Genomic DNA, 22,716 nt, shown 5'->3' with positions numbered 1-22,716 from the left:
GGCGTGGAAAGGGCGGGACCGCGGGGGGGGAAGGGAAACTTACCGGGTTGGGGGGGGAGGGCCTTGGGGCAGGCAGCGACCAGAGGGCGGGCCAGGGAGGCGGTTGGCTCGGGCGGGGCCTGCACTGCTCGGGCCGCCCCCGCGGCGCCAGCCCCTGGCGGGAGGAGCCTCAGGCGGGCGGCCCAGTAGTGGGGGGTAAAGCCCGTCCCCCGTGGCCGGGGCGGGCAGGGGGCGGGCGAGGCCACGCTGCCCCCTCCCCCGGGGCGGGCGGCCCATCCCCCTCCTCCTCGGAGGCCCCGCCACTGCCCCTTCTCCCTCCCTTCCCTCCGCCCCGGGCGGGACCAAGGCCGCCGCCGCCGCCTCCCGCCCGCCCCCCCTCACGGCGGGGACCGCCCGGTCGGCCCTCGCGCGCGCCCCCTCACTACCCTTCCACCCCTAAGCTTGGAGTGGACTCATCCTTACCGCTCATGGTGGCAGCTGAGGGGCGAGCTCAAGGGGGTCCTGTCCGGGGGGGTTGGGGGGGGCCTGGAAAAACGCGGACGCTGACGAGGCAAGCGAACCCGGACCGGACAGGGAGGGGGGGGGTAAAGAGGAGGGAGCAGCGCGCCACAAGCCCGGCCTTGACCCCGCCCCTTCGGTGCTGCCCCGCCCAATGAAGGAGGGGGAAGGGCGGGACTTGCAGGAGAAAGGCGAGCAGATTACCCAATGGTAATATTCGTTCCTTCTCTAAGGCGTGTAAGGCAAAGTTGCGTGCCTGGTGTCCGCCCAAGAGGACCGCCCCCTCAGTTTTAAAAACCAATGAAAGAGGCAGGAAGTGAGAATGGGTGGGAGCTAGAGATGATAGACTTGGAAAGATACCAGTTAATCACCAGGCGGGCTCCCTGAGCGATAGGGATAGGAAGAACTTTGATGGAAATGACAGAATAGCGACCAATCAGGATCTTGGACATGCCTGGGCAAAGTCCTGGTTGGGAGGGGAGTTAGAAGTAGGCCCCAATAGCACAGGATGAAGCTAAACTAAACCAATCAGAAATCAGGCGGGCAGTCAGGAACGTTATGATTGGATTAGCACGGAAAAGAGACGGAATACGACGCATATTGACATAAACTAAATACCAATTAAAAGCCGAATCAACTCTGAGGGTAGGAACTTGGAAAGAGCAAAGGAGAATTGGCTTCTCCCTCAGTTATTCAACCCAATGAAGGAGCAAAGTAAGCCTGGTACCTCCTCCAAATGGCCTAATGGGCGTTACTAGAGACGCCCATCGTGAGGGAGGGAACAGGGCTGTGCCAAGAGGAGGCCGTCGCCATATTGACTCTCCTCAAGGGACGTCTTTACAGTCATTATGTGGTACCCTTCACCAGAGCTCTGCAACTCAAGTGTCAGAGCCAAGACCTTCGGCGCGCGCAGTTCTACCTCACCGCCCGGGCTCGTTTAAGTATTCATTTAACCGCTCTCATAAAGTGCCTCTGGAGTCTTACCCCCTCCTCGGGTAGGCAGACAGGCTGGCAGATGCCTCTCAATGTGGGTGTAATCCCTGCGATTGCGGGCGGGATCAGATCTGGTGACAGCACTCACAAACTGAGTTACTACTGAGCTGACTCGTATGCAAGGTTATTGTGAGACTCCAACTAGCGCCATTTTATTACGCTCTGCCAGACACATGCGCCAAACATTAAACTTACCGCTAGTTAACTTTTCAAGAGCCCGTATTTGAGGCTACAGTGCATTGGAGAACCTCCTGGAGTCAAGCTCTCCTGAACCACTTCCTCCCCCCTCCCCCAGTTGCAAATACCGCCTAAGCATGAAGCAACATAACCCGAGTTCCTGCTTTTTGCAATCACAGAGGTTAAAGGATATTATGCCCGAGGCACCTGAATCTCTGGCTTCCATCTTGCCTCCTTTATGCTTGTTTTAATGGAGGCAGCCTTGATGTTTTGTCAAATGACAATGTCATTCTCATTATCACTTGTATCTTCTATGCTGTCGCTTCATTACCTACAGTTCACTTCATTATATGTTCTCGTGTTTTAAAATCTGGATTCTTCCAAAATTTTTTATGACCTTTTGAAGGTAGGAGCTGAGGTCTCTTCTGCTTTGGACAGGGCCTAGAAAAGATGAAGTGAAGCTAGTGCAGTGGCATACCCCAGCAATCCCAGCAACTTGGGAAGCCAAAGCAGGAGGATCCCAAATCCCAGCGCCAGCAGGGCAGTTCTGTAGGACCCTGTCTCAAAATTAAAAGATAAAAATAGCCAGGCATGGTGGCATACGCCTGATATCCCAGCCTCTGGGAAGGCAGAGGCAGGAAAATCACAAATTCGACTCCAGCCTCAATGAGACCCTGTCTCAATATAAATACATAAAAAGACATAAAAAGAGCTGGGGGACTGGGGTTGTGGCTTAGTGGTAGAGGCTTGCTTAGCCCGTGTGAGGTCCTGGGTAATGAGACCCTGTCTCAATATACAAAATACATAAAAAGGGCTGGGGGGCTGGGGTTGTGGCTCAATGGTAGAGCGCTTGCCTAGCACGTGTGAGGTCCTGGATTCATCCTCAGCACCACATAAAAAAATAAATAATAATATAAAGATACTGTGTCCATTTACAACAACAACAAAAAAAAATACTTTTAAAAAGAGGGGGCTGGAAATGTAAATCGGTGTTAAAGCACCTCTGAGTTCAATCCCCAGTACTGAGGGAAAATCAGTTTCTTAGAATCCCACCCTAGACCTAATAAATCAGAAACTCTGGGGTGGGGCTTGAGAATATACATTTTTAAGTAGCTCAAGAGATTAGTCCTTAAACAAGTTTAAGACACACTAGGGAAGAAACTGGAGAAAAGAAACTTCCTGGAAAGAAGAAACTGTATTACTCATCTTTGTAAACCAAGCTTTGAAGATTCTAACAGCTGTTGGCGCATTCAGCAATAGACCACACCTAAACTTGCTAGTGGGTGGAGGGGAGAGGAGCAACTCTGTGAAACAGTACTCTATACATTTCATATATACTGTCTAACTTAATTCTACAGATTTAGGAAATTGTTGAGACTGGGAATGTAGCTAAATGGTAGAGTGCTTACTTGCCTAGCATGTACAAAGCCTTAGGTTCAGTCCCCATCACAGACAACAGCAACAAATGGGGGGTGGGGGTCCTTCTACAGATGAGAAGATAGATTAGACACTTTAAATCATGATTGATCTATATTTGTTTCCAAAGCCTGTATTTTTCTATGGTTCAGTGCTAGTCTATGACTGAAATGGGAATTGTAGTTTTGATTCTATTCCAGGTACTGAGAAAAAGGCCTAGAATTAGACTAAAAAATTCAAAGGCCATCATCCTTTTTACAATCTTTTCCCTTTACTCCTCCAGCACCTGGCCACTGAGGGATATTCTAGACATAGGCTAGGTTTTTTTTTTTTTCAGTTGTAGATGGACAGGATAACTTTATTTACTTATTTTTTATGTGGTGCTGAGGATCAAACCTAGTGCCTCACACATGCTAGGCAAGCACTCAACCACTGAGCCCAACCACACCCCCAACTCCAGGCTAGCTTATTGATAATCCTGAGAGTATATGAATGACATGATCTATCTTGCCCAATTCCTCTGTAAAAACCTGAACAAAATTTCTTTCAACCTGTAATCCCAGCAACTCAGGAGGCTGAAGCAGGAGAATCACAAATTCTAGGTCAGCCTCAGCAATTTACCAAAACTATCTCAAAAAATAAAGGCTTGGGGATATAGCTCTCTTGGACTCAATCCCCAGGACCGCAATCAAGAAAAAAAGAAAAAACAGGGCTGGGGCTGTAGCTCTGTGGCAGATCACTTGCCTAGCATATGTGAGGCACTGAGTTCAACCCTTAGCATTACATAAAAATAAACAAATATTACCCTAGATACACATATGATTACTTGAATTTACATGATACATGTATATAGGGTAATATACAACCAGAGAAGTGAAAAGTTGTATTCCATTTGTGTACAATGAATCAAAATGCATTCTGCTGTCATGTATAACTAAACAGAACAAATAGTAAAAATAAGTAAATAAAATAAAGGCATTCTGTCCATCTACAACTACCAAAAAAATTTTTTTTAAAAAAGAAATAATAGGGGTTATGGGTGTAGCTCAGTGGCAGAATGTTTGCCTAACATACTGGAGGTCCTGGCTTGCATCCCCAGTACCTATAAAAAAAAGTAAATTAACAAGGCACAGTGGTGCACACCTGTAATCCCAGGGACTCAGAAGGTTGAAGCAGGAGAATTGCAAGTTCAAAGCCAGTGTCAGGAACCTAGTGAGACTCAGCAACTTATCAAGACCCTGTCTCAAAATTAAAAAAACTAATAAAAAGGGTCGGGGATATGGCTTAGTGTAAGTGCCCCTGGATTCAATCACCAGTACAAAAAAGAAACAAAAAAAAAGTCATAATAAATTTACTCAGGAGTTTTTCAAATTCTTCACATGTCTGTGTCTGTCTATACAACATTTGTGAGATCATTTCATTAACTCCTTATGACAATTTTTTTTGAGGGGTGGGGTACCAAGGATTGAACTCAGGGCACTCGACCACTGAGCCACATCCCTAGCCCTATTTTGGATTTTATCTAAAATCAGGGTCTTACTGAGTGGCTTAGCGTCTCACTTTTGCCTCACTTTCGCTGAGACTGGCTTTGAACTTGTGATCCTCTTATCTCAGCCTCCGGAATTGCTGGGATTATAGGCGTGCACCACCACACCTGGCAGGACTGTATTTTTAAAAACAATGTAGTAGCCTTGCATGATTGTACATGGGTGTAATCTCAGCAACTCAGGAGGCTGAAGCATGAGGATCTCAAATCTAAGGCCAACCTCAACAATTTGACAAGACACTATCTCAAAACAAAATGGATTGGGGTAAAGTGCTCTGGGTTTAAACCCTAGTACACAAAAATCAATGCTAGCACAATGGTGACTACGTATAATCCCAGTACTAGTGATACTGAGGCAGAAAACCACTTGAGCCCATTGAGCCCAAAAGTTCAAGACCATAATAACCCAAGGCCCCATCTCAAAAAAAAAAAAAAAAAAAAAAAATGACAGTTGATTCACTGCAAAACTACTCCTAGGTAGGGCAAGGTGGTGCAAACCTGCAAATCTGTAATCTCAAGGGCTTGGGAGGCTGAGGCAAGGACTGCAAGTTCGAGGCTGGCCTCAGCAATTTAGTGAGACCCTGTCTCAAAATTTAAAGAAGGGCCTGGGGGGTGTAGCTAAGTGGTTAAGTGCCTCTGGGTCCAACCATGGTAACAAAAAAAAAAAAAAACTACACCTAGGAACATGAATTATGCCTGATGCCTGACTATAATGTAGTAAGCCTCATATGTACTCTTATCTTTCCTACCTCTCCCAGATATTGAATAATATAACCACCATGTGCCTTTTCCATATCTCCATTGAAGTATCTTAAGTATCTGCCCACCCCCACCAGCTAAACAGTTAAAAGGAAGGGATTATGCTTTTTTGAAACCATGAGAGAAAGGCTTTACCACTAGAAGTGATCCACAAAAATTCAGGAGACAGGTTGGAGAGAAAATAGGTTTATTCAAAGCCAGCTTTGAGTTAGAGGGAGATTTAAGCTTTTCCCCAATTTGCTCAAACTGCATAAAATTAATTTTCCCCTTTTCCCAATGTTTGCCTAGTTCTTAGACCAAATCCCACCAGCCAGGATCCAGCCAGGGTCCCTGGGCTAGACCACCAATAATATATAATTTTTTAAATTTTGGAGGTTGTAGATGGACAGCATGCCTTCATTTGTTTTTTTTTATGTAGTCCTAAGGATCAAACTCAGTGCCTCACACATGCTAGGCAAGCACTCTGCCACTGAGCTATAGCCCCAGCCCTGCCAATAACATTTTCATTTCTCAAAGCTGAGCATATAGTTGACACCCACTAAACACTTTCTTTTTTTTGTTTTGTGGTGCTGAAGATTGAACCCAGGGCCTCACACAAGCTAGGCAAACACTATACTGCTGAGCCATTACCCCAGCCCTCCCCACCCCAAGTAAACACTGGTGGAGTCAAAGGGAAGCCTAGTCCTAACCATCCTGAATAGGTCTGCAGGTATTACAGTACTAACAATTGATTCTCAGCATTCCTTTGATTGACTATATAAATTAAGTCTTCTTAACGTTGAAGCCACTCTTCAGCTGTCATCACTTTCCCAGTTAGCAATCTGATAAATTAACATACACTGGGAAGGCTGAGGCAGGATCACTGCTTGAGCCAGGAGTTCAATACCAGTCTGTATAACAAACAAGACCCTACATCAAAAAAGTAAGGGCAGGGGATATAGATCAGTGGTAGAGTGTTTGCCTAGCATGCACAAGAATCTAGGTTCCAGCTGGGCATAGTGGCACCTATAATCCCAGAGGCTTCCAAAACTGAGGCAGGAGGATTTCAAATTCAAAGCCAGCCGCAGCACTTTAGCAAGGCTCTGAGCAACTCAGTGAGACCCTATCTCTAAATAATATATAAAAAAAGGACTGTGGGTGTTGCTCAGTGGTTAGGTACCCCTGGATTCAATCCCTGATACCAAAAAAAAAAAAAAAAGAACCTGGGTTCCTGGGTTCCATCCCCAGCACCACAAAAATAAATAATTAAAAAAAAAAAAAAAAAAAACAGGGCCGGGGAGAGGGGAGATAGCTCAGTTGGTAGAGGTCCTGAGTTCGATCCCCAGTACCGCAAAAAAAAAAAAAAAAAAAAAAAAAAAAAAAACACCAATAAAATATATAGATGATCCCAAAGCATCCTTTCACACTATCATTGCAATCTTTCCTCTTCATAAGCTCTCAACTACAACTGTTAAGTACAAAACAGACTGAAATTTCTTTTATCTGTCCTACTGTAGGATAAAGGAGGTTAGAAAAGAAAACTCTTTAAAAAAAAAAAAAAAAAGAACTTGCTGGGAGCAGTGGTACACTACCTGCAATCCCAGGTAATCAGAAGGCTGAGGTAGGATTCAATTGCCTGGGCAATTCAGACCCTGTCTCAAAATAGAAAGGCTGGGGATATAGTTCAGCTGGTAGAGCACCCTGGGCTTAATCCCCAGTATGACAAAACACAAAACTGAAGCAACCTGGGCTTCTTTCTATTTGAGAAACTCAGAACTTGTGAGAAATCCAGAATCCAGGGCTTGGGGCTGATTGTATTTATAACTTTTTTTTTTTTTTTTGTGCCAGGGATTGAACCCCGGGGCACTTAACCCCTGAGCCATATCCCTAGCCCACTTTTAATTTTTTTTTTTTTTTTTGAGACAGGGTCTCACTGAGTAGCTGAGGCTGGCTTTGAACTTGCAATCCTCCTGTCTCAGCCTTGGGAGTCACTGGGATTACAGGGGTGCCTCACACAGGCCTGGCTATAACTTGTGTGTGTGTGTGTGTCTGTGCACGCGCACATACACGTGTTCATGTGTGTGTCCATGGCTAGGGATTTGAGCTAGCCCCCAGCCCTTTTTCCTTTTTATTTGGAAACAGTGTATGACTTGCGGAAGCTGGGCTGGAACTTGTGTTCCTCCTGTATTAACCTCCCAAGTCACTGGGATAACAGGTGTGGACCAACTGGGCTGCAGTGGCTGACTTAGTCTTTATAATTATTATCATTATTTTAAGTGACCCAGGGTACTTTTGCTGTGTCTTTGTTTCCTTATCTGAGAAGCATTGTGATTCATGCCTGCCTGACTATACCTAGCACTAGAAAGAGATTGGATTCTGTAACCAGGAGGTGGCTCTGATGATTTTGAAGTTCCTGGAGGAGGAAAAAGGTGGGAGGAGGGAAATAAGAGATCTTGTGTGAAGACTGGGAGGCATAGTCAAGAACACAATTTAAAATTTTGTTTTAAATCAATTTTTTAAAAAAGCACAATTTAGTTATTGTTGGAGATTAACTTGACCCAACCTTCTCGAATGTTCTCTGTTCTGAAGAGGGATGCAACAAGTCTGCCCCCACTATATATCCAACCAAGTCCCTGAGGCTTGACGATCCTTTGCCACGACCTGGTCTGTGGCAAGTAAGACATAAGAGAAATTGTTGGGTTCCATAGTCCATCCACTTTCTTGAGAACTAGGGAAGTTCTAGGGAAGACAAGCTCAAGGAATCTGGGCGGGGCAGACCCCCAACATAGAAAACTGAGAACTCTTCTGATTTGTGTGTGTGTGTTTGGGGGGGAGGGGTACCTGGAATTGAACCCAGGGGTGCTGAGCTACATCTTCAGAACTTTTTAATATTTTAGAGACAGGGTCTCGCTGAGTTGCTTAGGACCTAAATTACCCAGGCTGGCTTAGAACTCGCAATTCTCCTGCCTCAGTCTCCTCCGGAACCGCTGGGATTACAGGCGTGCCACCGCTCCTGGCCTATTCTAAACATTTAAATCAGATTCCTAGGGATTCCAGCTTGTAACAAACACATAAACAAAACGTTTCCCTTCCCCAAACACCCAACCCCCTCAGACTCCTCAGGGATCATCAAGCCTGGGAAGAAAGGGATGCTTAATGTCAATTTAACCCTCATCGCACACGCACCCAGACCTTCACACCCCAAGGGTGATGGGGCCCTGACTTGGAAGCCTAGTTAAAAAAAAAAAAAAAAAAAAAAAAAAAAAAAAAAAAAAAACTCTTTTAACCAAAGCTGAAGCAGTTTCTTTCTCCTTCCCCTCCTGAGACAAGTAGCCCCGAGTCCTCCTTAGATCTCAGAGTTGAGAGAACTAGCGACAGCACTCCAGCTCCCTATTCCCACTAGAGAAAGGCCCCCACAGGTCTGGACACCCACAGCACAGGCTGAAGGCAGAAGGGCGGGCGCAGCGCTCTGGGAGCGGCCTTCTTTCCCCCTCCTCCCCGGCCACCTTGGGGGCGGGCGGAGGGCCGGGCTGCGCCAGGAGAGAGCCGGATTCGTAAACAAACCCGCCGGGGCCACGAGGTGCCCAGAGGAATGGGGTGGGGTTTGCCCGCCTCTGAGACCCAGCCGGAGCTGGATGACTGGTGAGGGCTGGGCCGGGCCTCTCCACCCCCAGTTTCCGGCCGGGGTGGGCCATCTGGCTCTCCCCAACCGCAAACCCCTCCTTCCTGCCTTGCCCGCCCTCGCTGGAGCCCAGCTGAACGTCGTACAGGCCTGACACCTGACTTTTCATCTCTTCTTGCGGAAGTTCTCACTGCCCCCAGGGAGAAAAGCTGGGCGGGTGGGTGGTTCCTCTGAGGGAAAGGCCCTGAAACACCACCTCAGCTTCGGCTAGGAATCTGCCGGAGAGAGAAAGGTGGGAGAGGGTAGTAGTTTCACTGACGTCTGCCGCCCGGAGAAACCGGGTTTCCCCAGCGCTGCCTGTGCCCAGATGCCCTGCTGAGAAAGGTGACTCTCGCTTCCAGGTTGCTGGGCGCTAAGCTCCCTTCCCCCTCCGCTGCTGGCGATCGGAGGTGCTGGACAAAGGTCCTTGGGATTCTTCCAGGAAGACTGGCTCTTCGGTCACTCACAAGACCAATAACCAATGCCTGTAGACATTATATCATCCCCTTTTTATGATTTGGAAATATATTCGGAATTTAAGAAGTGTGCCCAAACAAATCTCAAGACTCCCTGGTTCCAGTTCCTTTTCTGTAGTATTTCCCAAGATGAGGGGCACGCACGACTGGTAGAATTGGAATATTTTTGTATGTGCAGTGTTTGTGTATATTTGTGTGTGTGTATGTTGTATGACTGTTTTCCAGGCCCTGAGGATCTCCAAACTAGGGCCTCACACATGATAGGCAAGTTGCTCAGTTACTGACCTACACCCCTAACCCTTGTTTTGTATTGTTTTAAGAGCCAGGCTCTTTTTTTTTTTTTTTTTTTTTTCTAAGTTTTTGTTTATTTTTAGTTGTAGATAGGCACAATACCTTTATTTTATTTATTCATGTGGTTCTGAGGATTGAACCCAGTGCCTCATGCATGAGAGGCAAGTGCTCTACCACTGAGCTACAACCCCCAACCCGAGCCAGGCTCTTGTTAGGTCGCCCAGGCTGGCTTTCAACTCCTTGATGTCTACTCTGTGGCCATCAAGTTCTCTTCAACCAGTGCTCAAGGGATCCTCATGCCTCAGACTCCAGAGTAGGTGGAACTTCAGGTGCTGGCCACTGTACCCAGCTTGGTCATGTTCTTTCAAAGGCTTTTAGAAAGAAATTGAACTACATATTAAACCTATCATTTTACAGAGATTATTGTTAGGATGAAGAAATGTAATAGTATTCTGTGGAACAAGCTGATTATGGTGAAAAAAAAAAAAAAAAAAACTTATGAAGGCAGAATGTGAATGAGGAACTACCACACTGTACATCTAAAATATAGCTATGACTCAGAAAGGATGAGAGGGAAGGAGAATTCCTCCAGGAAGAACCTAATCTTGATCCTCAAAGTTCCTTTCAGCACTAACATTTGGAAGTTTAAGAGCAATCAATAAGTATTTTGTACATTGCATACAACCATAGAAATGAAAAGTTGTACCCCATTTGTGTAAAGTGAATGAAAATGCAGTCTGTAACAATAAAAATTAAAAAAGTATTTTGAAGGGCTGAGTGTGTAGCTCAGTTGTAGAGTGCTTGCCTAGCTTTTGAGTGGCCATAGATTCTATCCCCAGCAAGGCAAAAAAAAAAAAAAAAAGTTTTGAAGGCTGGAACCCAAAGCCAGAGTATAAGAAAAACAATTCCTGGAGTCCTGGAGTAGGGAATTTTCCCATCCCCGTACCATAACCAGATCCACAGGGTCCAGAGCTGAAGAGGAAGGCTTCTTGCTTTCTACAGTGGAAAGTTCAGGACAGGGTGAACAGGTCTAGGAATGGTCCCCCCACACACACACTCCCCACCCCAATCTAGGCACCCAGTGGTTGAAGGGGGACTCACATTTTACCACCCTTCACTGCCCTGTGGTATAGAGATAGTTGTTATCTCTAACCGTAGGACTCTGTTCAATCCTGCCCAAGATCTGAACCAGTTTACACTGTGGACATCAAGTTCTTTCAACCAGTGCTTCTCTGAATGCTGACCTCAACCCTGACCTCAGCCCACTCTTTCCTACAAAGGCCAGTAGTATCAGAGGTCAGATGAAGTCAGAGCTCCATTTCCAGGCTCATAGGTGGTTGACTGTGTAGGTCCCTCAGGCTTAACCTCCTCCACAACTTCAGAAACTGAGTCAGACAACCAGACATTATATCAGCTCTGGATTTTGTGTTTGTTTGTTTTTTTTTTTTTTCCCGGTGCAGAGGATTGAACCCAGGGCCTCATGCTTGACAGGCAAGCACTCTACCAACTGAGCTATCTCCCCAGACCCCAAACATTATATATATTACATGACCCTAATGTAGTTCAGTAAGAAGAAAACTGCCTCACTTCACAAATATTCTTTCCAAAAATATTGAACCTGAATCTAGTCAAGTCTTTAGATCTAATAGCCAGTTTGCAGAGGAACAAGATGAGTGAAAACACAGAGGCAAATCAGAAAAATCTGAAAGGTGGAAGATTCTACAGGGAAACTACCTGTTTCTTCAACAAGTCAAGGGCATGGAAAAAGGAATACTGTCCTTATTTTTTGGAGGGTTGGGGGGGACAGTACTGCAGATGGAACCCAGGGAGTTCTGCCACTGAGCTATATTCCGTTAAATTGCCCAATTGGCCTCAAACTTGGATCCTCTTGCCTCTGCTTCCCAAATCACTGGGATTACAGGCAAGCACCACTGCTCACTTTTCTGTTATTTCAGTACTGGGGACTGAACCCAGGATCTCACACGTACTAAGCAAGCATTGAGCTACATCCCAGCTCTTTTTATTTTATTTTGAGACAAACTCTCCCTAAATTGCCCAAACTGACCCATGAATTTGACATCTCCTGCCTCAGCCTCCAGAATAGCTGGGATTACAGGTGTGTACCACCACCAGACCAGCTCCTTGCTATAGTTCAGTGGTAGAACACTTGCCTGTCATTTGTGAGGCCCTAGGTTTGATCTGTAGCACTGCAAAAATAAATAAATAAAACTTAAGAGATAAAACAACTACATGAATTGTAATCCTATTTTGAACAAATTGCCTGTAAAAAGACTTTTGAGACACAGTGGGAAAATGTGAACATTGAAATGGGTATTAGATGATATTGATAAATTACTATTGGCTGGGTGCTGTGGCACACACCTGTAATCCCAGCGGCTCAGGAAGCTGAGGCAGGAGAATCTCAAATTCAAAGCCAGCCTCAGAAATTTAGCAAGGTCCTAAGCAACTTGGTGAGACCCTGTCTCTAATTAAAATAATAAAAGGGCTGGGGATGTGGCTCAGAAGTTAAGGGGCCCTGGGTTCAATCCCTGTTACCAAAAACAAAGAACAAAGAAAAGAAAGAAATTATTGTAAATACAGAGAGCATAATAGTATTGAGATTATATAAGAAAATGTTTTTCTTATTAATACATATTGAAGTATTTAAGTTTTAGTGTCATAATGTCTGTAAATTATCTTTAAATACTTTAGAAAATAATAACCAACCTAAATATGGAACATAGTAATAATTGTTAAGTCTAGGTGATAGACATTTCAGGTTCATTTTCTTATTGTAATATATGGGCGGGGCCGGGGAACATTTAACCAGGGACTCTGGTTAACAATTTTTGCTTTTTTTTTGGTACCAGGGATTGAACCGAGGGGCACTTAACCACAAAGCCACATCCCCAGCCCTTTTTTTATATTTCATTTTGAAACAGGGCCTCACTAAGTTGCCGAGACTGGCTTTGAACTTGCAATCCTGCCTCAGCCTCCACAGGTGTGTACCACTGCACCCCGCTAACAATTTTTAATGACTACTAATAATTGAAATTCCCCCTGGCTCCATTCTTCTTCCACCCCTCATTCTGAGGCCTATGGCCTCCTTCCTTTCTGCTGAAATTCAGCCCCTTTTCAGCTTCTCTCCTCTTTCCCCTTGTCATATCAGGCTTGGGCACAATGCCAAAGGCATGCCACTTCTTGCCCTGTATCTAACTACATCTCAAGGTTTGGTTTGAGGAGAGAAGTAGAAGTCCGAGGCCTTGCCCCCACAGTGCCTTTTTTTTTTCACCTGGGTGTTTTTTTTTATTGGTGCATTTTACTTGTACATGTTGATGGGATTAACTGTCACATTGTCATACATGAACACAATATAACAATATAATTTGACCAATATCACTCACTCCCCAGCACTTCCACCCTCCCACCCCACCTCCAGTCCTTTGATTCCTTTCCTCTACGGATCTCCCTTTGATTTTCATGAGATCCATCCCCACCTTTGTTTTCCTTTTTCTTCTCTAGCTTCTGTATATGAGAGAATATATAAGACCCTTAACCTTATGAGCTTGACTTAATTTCACTTAACATGATAGACTCTAGTTCCATCCATTTTCCTGCAAATGTCATAATTTCATTTTTCTTTATGACTGGATAAAACTCCATTGTGTATATATTCCACATTTTCTGTGTCCCATTCATCCATTGATGGACACCTAGGCTGGTTCTGTTGTGAAATGTGAATTGTGAATTGTGCTGCTATTGTGAATTTTGCTGCTATAAACATGGGTATGTAGGTATCACTGTAGTAAGGTTCTTCAGAGTAAATATCAAAAAATAGCATAGCTGGGCTGGGGTTGTAGCTCAGTGGTAAAACACTTGCCTGGCATGCGTAAGACACTGGGTTCAATCCTTGGCATCACATAAAAATAAAACAAACAAATAAAGGCATACTGTCCATCTACAACAACAACAACGAAATAAAAAAAAAAATAGCATAACAGTTATGTATTGTTTCCTTGCCTAGTCTCTCTTTCTTTCTTTCTTTTTATCTTTCTTTCTTTTCTTGGTACTGGGGATTGAACCCAGGGACACTTAACCATTGAGCCACATTCCCAGCCCTTTTTTGTATTTTATTAATAGGGTCTTACTGAGTTACTTAGAGCCTTGCTAAGTTGCTGAAGCTGGCTTTGAACTCCTGATCCTCCTGCCTCAGCCTCTGGAGCCACCCAGCCCATGCCTAGTCTTTTGAGGAGCCTCCAGTTGATTTCTATCAATAGTGGAAATCTCACATCCTCTCCAGCATTTATTATTATTATTATTATTATTATTAATTTTATTTTATTTTTTGGTACCAGGGATTGAACCCAGTGGGACTTAGCCATGGAGCCACATTTCTAGCCTTTTTAATATTTTTTTATTTTTATTTTTTTTTTGGGTGCTGGGGATTGAACCCAGGGCCTTGTGCTTACAAGGCAAGCACTCTACCGACTGAGATATCTCCCCAGCCCCTCTAGCCTTTTTTGAGAGGGTCTTGCTAAGTTGCTTAGGGCCTCACTAAGTTGCTGAGGCTGACTTTGAATTCACAATCCTCCTGTCTCAGCCTCCCAAGCCACTGGGATTATAAGCATGCACCACCACACCCAGCCCTTATTATTTGTATTCTTTTTTTTATTAAAAAATTTGTTTTTCATACATGGGTATATGGTAATGTCTGTCTCAATCTACCATCCTTCCCATCCCCACCTGCCCCACACCTCCAAAAATTCCCCTCTGTACAATCCAAAGTTCCTTCATTTTTTCCCTACCCTACTATGGATCAGTATCCACTTATCAGAGAAAACAGTGGGCATTTGGTTTTTCGGGACTGACTTCTTTCACTTAGCATGATATTCTCCAGTTTCATCTATTTACCTGCAAATGCCATACTTTCATTCTTCTTTAAAACTGAGTAGTATTCCATTGTGTATATGTACCACATTTACTTCATCCTTTCATCTGTTGAAGGGCATCTAGGTTGATTCCATAGTTTAGCTATTGTGAGTTGAGCTGCTATAAACATTGATGTGGTTGTGTTACTGTAATATGCTGATTTTAAGTCCTTTGGGTATAAACTGAGGAGTGGGATAGCTGAGTCAAATGGTGGTTCCATTCCAAGTTTTCTTAGGAATCTCCATTCTGTTTTCCAAAGTAGTTGTACCAATCTGCAGTCCCACCAACAATGTATGAGTGTACCTTTTTCTCCACGTTCTCACCAACATTATTGTTGCTTGTATTTTTATAATTTCCATTCTGATTGGGGTGAAATGAAATCGTAGTTTTGATTTTCATTTCTCTAAATCTTAGAGTAGTTTTCATTTTCATTTCATTTCTCTAGAGAGGTTGAACATTTTTTTAAATATTTGTTGATTGATTGTATATCTTCTGTGAAGTGTCTGTTCAGTTCCTTGCCCATTTATTAATTGGGTTTTTTGTTTTTGGTGTTAAGTTTTTTTTTGTTTGTTTTTTAACTTCTTTATATGTCCTGGAGATTAATGCTTTATCTGAGGGGCATGTGGTAAAGATTTTCTCTCAGTTTGTAGGCTCTCTCTTCACATTATTGATTGTTTCTTTTGCTGAGAAGAAACTTTTTGAGTTCATCCCATTTATTCTTATATATATATGTGTATATTTTAGTTGCAGATGGACACAATACCTTTATTTTATTTATATATTTTTATGTAGTGCTGAGGATCAAACCCAGTGCCTCACACATGCTAGGCCAGTGCTCTACCACTGAGTCACAACCCCAGCTCCCCCATTTATTCTTTCCAATTTCTATAGATTTCCAGAAAACAAGAAGTCAGGTCTTTCTTTTTTTCATCTGTGTTTATTACCTCTTGTTTTGTTTTTGTTCATTTGTTTTTTTGAGATGGTAGTCTTATTATGTTGCTCAGGATAACCTTGAACTCCTGAGCTTACACAATTCTCCTGCTTTGGCCTCCAGAATTAGCTGGAGAGACTGGCAATTTAGCTCAGTTGTGGAGTGCTTGCCTCATATGTGTGAGGTCCTGAGTTTAATCCCTACCACTACAAAAACAAAAAAAGCTGGAAGTACATGATGGGTCACTGCATCCATCTTAGTTTTATTATCACTTACAATTCCTCTGTGTACGTTTGCTGGGATCGAACCCAGGGTCTCTCATGCACTAAGCACACACTCCACTGCTGAGCTATACAGTCTTTCACAAGTCTTTTTTTTTTTTTTTTCTTTTTTTCTTTTTTGGTACTGGGCAGTGAATCCAGGGGTGCTTACTTAATCACTGAGTCACATCCCCAGTCCTTTTTTGTATTTTATTTAGAGACAGGGTCTTACTGAGTTGCATAGGGCCTTGCTAAGTTGCTGAGGCTGGCTTTGAACTCACTAACCTCCTGAGCTGCTGCCATTACAGGTGGTGTGTGTCACCACACTTGGATGTCTTTCACAACTCTTAAAAGAAGCTCATAGCAGGTTTTCACTAAATGTGTGTTAATTTATAGAGAGAATCCAGATTATGCCATCATCCCATCTGGAAAGCTAGGTTTACTCTCTCTCTTTTTTTTTTCCCCTTCTGGAACTGGAGATTGAACTCAGAGGTGCTATACCACAGAGCTACATCCCAGCCCTTTTTACTTTTTATTTTGAGACAGGGTCTACCTATGTTGGTGAGGCTGGCCTCAAATTTGTGATCATGCTACCTAAGCCTCCCTAGTAGCTAGGATTACAAACATGCACCACCATGCCCAGCAAAGTTTATTTTTGTTGATGGTGAAGCAGGTGGTGTGCATCCATGTTCTTCAGAGTATATCTGCCTTACTCCTTCCCTCCCCACCTTCTCCTTCCCCCACCTCATCTCCTGTATATCTCCTCCTCATCTTCCAAATTTCTTTCCTTTTTCCTTCCTTTCTTACTTTTTTGGCATGCAATTGAGCCCAGCAGCTCTTCACTGAGATACATCCCCAGTGTGCCCCCCCTTTTTTTTTGGTGCCAGGGATTGAACTCAGGGGCATTTGACCACTGAGCCATATTCCCAGCCCTATTTTATATTTTATTGAGAGATAGTGTTGCACTAAGTTGCTTAGGACCTTGGTTTTGCTGAGATTGACTTTGAACTGGTAATCTTCCTGCTTCTTTCTGAGCCACTGGGATTACAGGTACCCACTACTAAGCATGACTCCCCAGTCCTTTTTTATTTTTGTATTTTGAGGCAGGATCCTGCTAAGTTACTGAGGCTGTCCTCGAACTTATGATCCTCCAGCTTCAGACTCCCTAGTTGCTAGGTGTGCCGCCATACCTGTCTTCATCCTTCAAATTTTTATGCAGTGATAACCTTCTCTGGGTAGTCTCCTGAAGACTGAACTGGGTGTTGCTCTTTTGGTATTCAACATTTATAACTGTCATGTGGCAGGAAGTGAATTTTACTTATTTATTTTGAGATATTGAATTTTTTTTTTTTTTTTTTTTTTTTTTTTTTTTTTTTTTTTTTGCGGTGCTGGGGATTGAACCCAGGGCCTTATGCTTGCAAGGCAAGCATTCTACCAACTGAGCTATATCCCCAGTCCTAGATATTGAATTTTTATGTGTCATCTTGTTAGCATTCTGTGAACCTAGGGACGGGGGATTGGAACAGGAAAGACAGGAGAATGAATTAGGCATAATTTTCCTGTGTTCATATATGAATACATGACCAGTGAAACTCCACATCATGTACAACCACAAGAATTCCCGGGTCCTAATTAAAATGTTGTATTCCATGTATGTATAATATGTCAAAATACACTCTACTGTCATGTATACCAAAACAAACAAACAAACAAACAAACAAACAAACAAATAAATAAATAAAACCTAAGGAAAATTGCCCAACTAGCAAGTGGCAGAACATGAATTTGCACCCTAGTCTATCTGACTTCTCAGGTGGTGTGCTTAACTGTCTCCCATGTCATACAAGCGTAATTGTTTACCAGGCTCTATTCCACAAAATTGCACTCTTCTGTTAAGTATAGTATGTTTCTAGCACATCCCTGGCTCCCAGTAGATGTGCAGGAAATTCTTTGGAAGGCAGGCAGGTAGGTGGAGCAGGAAATTCACAGGCACTGATGAATTCTGGCCTGAGAGTCAGGATACCTTTGGACCTTTGATAAATACTTTGCCTTCTCTAGGCCAAGATTGTGGGAAGGCTAGAATCAGTACCATAACACAAAGACTTTACCTCACCCCAACCCTCTCCTCAGTCCTGACAGTTCTGCCATTGCCTGATGTAGAAAGGTGCCACTCTGGCACTAAGTCAGGCGCCCCAGGGTCTTGAGTAGCTCACTGCTTCCACCTGCTGGTACTGAGAAGCATTGCTCATTCTTCTTCCTCCAAGTGGTGGATGTAAGGAATCTCTCTTTTGGAAACAGCTAGAAACTCTTTGCATATTGTCCTTACCCTGGAGGATTTTCTTTCTCTGGAATTCCTTCTCATTCTTAGCAGACCCTGACATTCCTGCTATTTCAACACAGTGAGCTGAGTTGAGTGTAGATCATTAAAGATCCTTAATTCTTAAAAGACTGAAGGGATGAGTGGGGGTACCTAGCTCAGTGGTTAAAGCATTTGCCCCGAATGTGGGAGGTCTGAGGTTCAATCCCCAACACCACAAAAAAAGAAAAGTTGTGGCACACACCTCTACCACAAGGGCTCTGGGGCAGAAACAATACTGTGAGCCAGTTGTGATGGCACATGCCTGTAATCCCAGATTCACTCAGGATCCTGAGATAGAAGGATCCCAAATTCAAAGTTGGCCTGAGCAATTTAGGGAGAAACTGTCTTAAAATTAATGAGTCTAGGAATGTAGCTCAGTGGTAGAGCACTTGCCTAGCATGTGGAAGCCCTCGTTCAATGCCCAGTGCTGGGGGAAAAAAAAATCAATGTTTGTTTTAGTTTTTACCAAAAGTGAAGGGTTGGCTGGCTGTTGTCAGGATGCTGGGGAACCCATCTCTTCCTTATCATAGCTTTCCTGAGTGCCTAATGCTTGTGCCCCTACCTCTCTGCATCTTTAGTTTTTCTCTTAGCAAATCAGAATAGTTCTCCTTCTCACTCTAAAGTAAAGTATAGGTGACCCTTTACCTCCCAGGGCCTTCATTTCTTCATTAGAAAATGAAGGAATTATGCTACTTCTACTTAAGAACCACCGACCTTGGTGACTTCTAAGATCCCTTTTTGATTTACCTCAGATTTACCTCAGGAATGCTAGAATGAGTCTTTAATAATGGACTTCACTAATAAAAAGCAGATTGATATGTTAAACAAGAAAATTCACAGCATCTAGTCAATAGACAATATGAAGACATTTAGTAAATTCAAGATAACTATTCTTGCTGAGTGTGGTAGTGCCCACCTGCACTTTGGTACTTAGATCCCCAGTACCAAAAACAAAAAACAAAAAAAAAAAAAAAAAAAAAAAAAACAAAACAAAAAAAAAAAAAAAAAAAAAAAAGAAAGGAAGAAAAGAAAAGAAAAATAAATGGCTTTTTTATTTTTATTTTTTATTATTTATTTATTATTATTTTTTATTTCACCCAAGAAGCTACTCAGAAAATGATATTGACTACTAAATGAATTAATAGGCTTTTATAGTGGAGCTAGAGCAAAACATTGCTGGCTAAAAGGAAGATGGAAGATGAAGGTAATACCAAATAAAGGACTTTTGGATAATTAGAAAGGTAAACCATTAAGCAGGTTAGTAAGGAGGGCTTGAGGTATCACTTCTCCAGGTGAGCTTGAGAAAGAACTGAGGGAAGAACACAATGATGTTTGAGCAGCTGATTAGCTTTGGTTCTTCTTATGATATTCTATATTCCCTCATCCCTGTTTGGTGACCTGGTAGCCCAGATTTTTGGAACTTTCCAATTTCAAATATTTCCCCTAAGCCAGTAAGTGAGATGTTCCAGAAAAGACTGTGAATCTCCATTATTGATTTTTCCCTAGATTTGCCCCATACTGTATCCATGAAAAAATCTGTACCCTTCCCAGCAAAAGACAAACATGTAGGGTGTAAAAATGAGGCTCCTGTACTAGAAAGGTGATAAGGGTTAAGAATGGGCTACGCTGGGGACACAATCCTAACCCTCTTCTCAATCACCATGTCTGAGCTAGAAGAGGCCAGGGGGAGCAGTGGGAAGGGGTGAGCTGTCATCAATTTGGCCACAAGTCCCCATGTTCCCTGGCTCTCTGCCTCCCATGTTAGCTTGGTATTCTCATTCCTCCTCCAGTGTCCCAGAACTCCCTGCAGCTGCGTATTCTTGCTCTCTCTTTGTCCCTTGGTTGCCATGAGTGAATCCACTGGATACCTTACGCATACTTCTCCAAGAATTTGGAAGCAACTAGAAAGTGCTTTGAGTATAGCACCCAAAGAGAAGCATCCTATACTTCCTTTACCCTGTTGCCTAGGATCCTGGAGAGAGGAGTCAGACCTGACAGTCAATCAGAAAAGGAACAGGGCAGTTGATGTTGTGTGGTAGGGCACATTAGATGAAGTCTGTCCCTTCAGTTAAGGCCTCCTTAACAGAGGAAAGCCTGTCCTCTCTAAGGCCTCCTTTCTGTCCTACCCCAGTATTCTTGAATTCCTAAGGTTCCTTATCTAGGAAGGTAAGGCCAGAGCCCAAGGAGACTTTGAAGGGGGTAAGGTATTGAGTGGTCAGAGTGTGATCATATTTATGAATATGATGACTTTATCTCTCTTAAGAGACAAAGTCCTGGTCCTTGTGCTTCCAGTGTCCCCAAGAATGCCCATGGTTGTGTGACTGGCATGTGGTGTGTGCCTGTGTCAGCCTTTGTGTGACAGGGCAGGGGCTCCCTGTGGTGTGCATAAGTGTTGGGAGGGGGTGATGATGAGAGCCTGGCTCCCTCTCCTCCTCCCCCATCCTTGCTCCCATCTGGCCTTGATCAGTCTGTCCCTGGGGAGGGAGCCGCGGTTTCGGATACAGGAAAATGTTCCAGGAAGCGGCCACTGTGCTGAGCCTTGCTCCGGCTCCCCCAGCGGAAATTGTTCCAGGAGGGAGGGGGGAAGGGAGTGTTGAGATAGGATTAGGGGGGGTGGCTCTTGGCTCCCCCCCTCATCGCGGAATAAAGATGCATAAATTGATGGGAAGCTCAGGTCAGCCAGGAGCCTGGATGCTGCTAACTAAATCATTTAATGCAGGAGAACTGAGAGCCAGAAAAAGAGGGTTCCCTCCCTTATCCTCTTCTCTCTCTGTCTGTCTCTATCTCTTTCCCAGACTGGCCTTGAACTCCTTTCGTGAGCTCAAGGGATCCTCCTGCCTCAGCCTCCCCAATGCTGGGGACTACAGGCATGCCACCATACCGCATTCTATCTTGTTCTTTTTTTGGTGAAGTTTAAAGATTGGGATCTGGGTGGTCCTTGAGTATTCCTTTTCTAGCTCTATTATGTACTCAAGCTAGGGACCAGTACACCTGGGTCTTGTCTGAAAGTGGTGTGGCTTGGGGGAGAACGACATTGGATTCAGACCCTTCTCCCCACTGAGGGGGCTTTGAAGCTTGGATCCAGGACTGGGAGGGCTGCCTAATTGGGATAATGGAGGTTAATGGGGCGCCTGGAGGGGGTGGCCATGCTCCTAGATCAAAGAGGCCAGCTCTTCCCAACCACCACAGCTGGAGGTCACAGCTGGAGGGGGAGGGGCAGGGGCTTGGGGCCAGCCAGCAGGGGGTGCTCTGGCCCGGGAATGCCGTCCTCTACGTCTCTGACCCCTTCTACGCTTGGAGGTGCTTTTGACTAGAGAGCGCTTTTGGATAACATGGGATAAAAGAACCGAGGAGCCCTGAGATTCAGACTCTGTGTGGGGTGATGGGGCAAAATAGGAACACAAGAGGCTGGCAGCCTGAGGTCAAAAGAATGTCAGCACCTTCGGGACCTCGGGTACTGCAGAACCCAAAGGCAGAAGCCTTAGATCCAGTCTTCAGAAAGCCAGGGCTGGGGAGGCAGGATCCTATCCTGGGTTCAGGTTCGTTAAGAAAGGATAGAGCTGGGCAGCTGGGGGCGCTGACTGGGCGGAGGGAAAGGGGCACCGGAGCTCCCCCGCCGCCGCTTCCCCCTCCCCCGGGTTGGCGCTCCATCTCGGGCTCTAATCGGCGCGGCGGCCGCAGCGGGCAGAGTCAGCGCCGCCAGTCTCTGGGACGCGACTCCCAGCAATTGTGGTCGGGACCGCAGATATGCAGCTGCCTCCTGCCCGGGCGCCTGGCCCGGCCGGCCCCGCCCACGCCCCGCCCCCGGCCGGCCGGCCCCTGCGCTTGCCAGCTTCGCTGGGACACTGAGGCACTTAGGAGAGGTGGAGTCCCCGGTACTGGTCAGCACAACCTCTGCAGCAAGAGGCCTCCGGCATCCCTCCACCTCGGGACCGGTCCATCTGAGGGCACCTATCCCGGAAACACTGTTGCTAGGGTTTAACTATGCTCTTTGCCTCAAATCTCCACGCTGAAAAAGTCAAATAGTGCTTTGAGATCCAGAGGGGCATCCAACTGAGGATGTGTGGGGAGTAGGTGGTAGCGGTGGTGTTCAAGTCCCAGGGACTTACTTATTAACCTAAGCAGTGGAAAAAGGAAGGGTGGGGATGGGTAGTCCAGGAAGGTTCCTTAGGAACTTTCCGGAGAGTTCCACGTAGGGGAGGAGAAGAGGAGGCAGTGGGAAAGACCCGAATGGGTAACAAAGGGAAAGGGAAATATTTGGGGAGGGATTAGAGCAGAGTGCAGGGGAGTCCTCCTGGGAGACTGGGGGCCAGATCCTCAGATAATACACTTGCCCTCCACCTTGTTGACCAGATCCAGTGACTGTCAAGTGCCATTCTCAGAATCAGTTATCTCTAAAATGTCTACATGCAGACTCACCTCTCACATCTTAGTCAGGCAA

General features: G+C 44.8%; 2 protein-coding genes across 4 annotated transcripts in view; one reads left to right on the top strand and one right to left on the bottom strand.

The window, feature by feature from the left end:
- Positions 1–584, bottom strand: part of SP1 (Sp1 transcription factor) — a 34,199-nt gene extending 33,615 nt beyond the window's left edge. For all 3 annotated transcript variants that reach the window (XM_079140854.1, XM_079140857.1, XM_079140856.1), the window contains exon 1: positions 463–584. In XM_079140854.1, coding sequence (XP_078996980.1) covers positions 463–469 — 7 coding nt within the window. In that variant the 5' untranslated portion in view covers positions 470–584. The remainder of the gene's footprint in view (positions 1–462) is intronic.
- Positions 1–22,716, top strand: part of SP7 (Sp7 transcription factor) — an 82,911-nt gene that overhangs the window by 43,615 nt on the left and 16,580 nt on the right. The gene's annotated exons all lie outside the window — the stretch shown is intronic.

The sequence above is a fragment of the Sciurus vulgaris genome (assembly GCF_902686455.1).
Source record: "Sciurus vulgaris genome assembly, chromosome: 5".
Lineage (NCBI taxonomy): Eukaryota > Metazoa > Chordata > Mammalia > Rodentia > Sciuridae > Sciurus > Sciurus vulgaris.
This window is presented reverse-complemented; position numbering and strand designations above follow the sequence as displayed.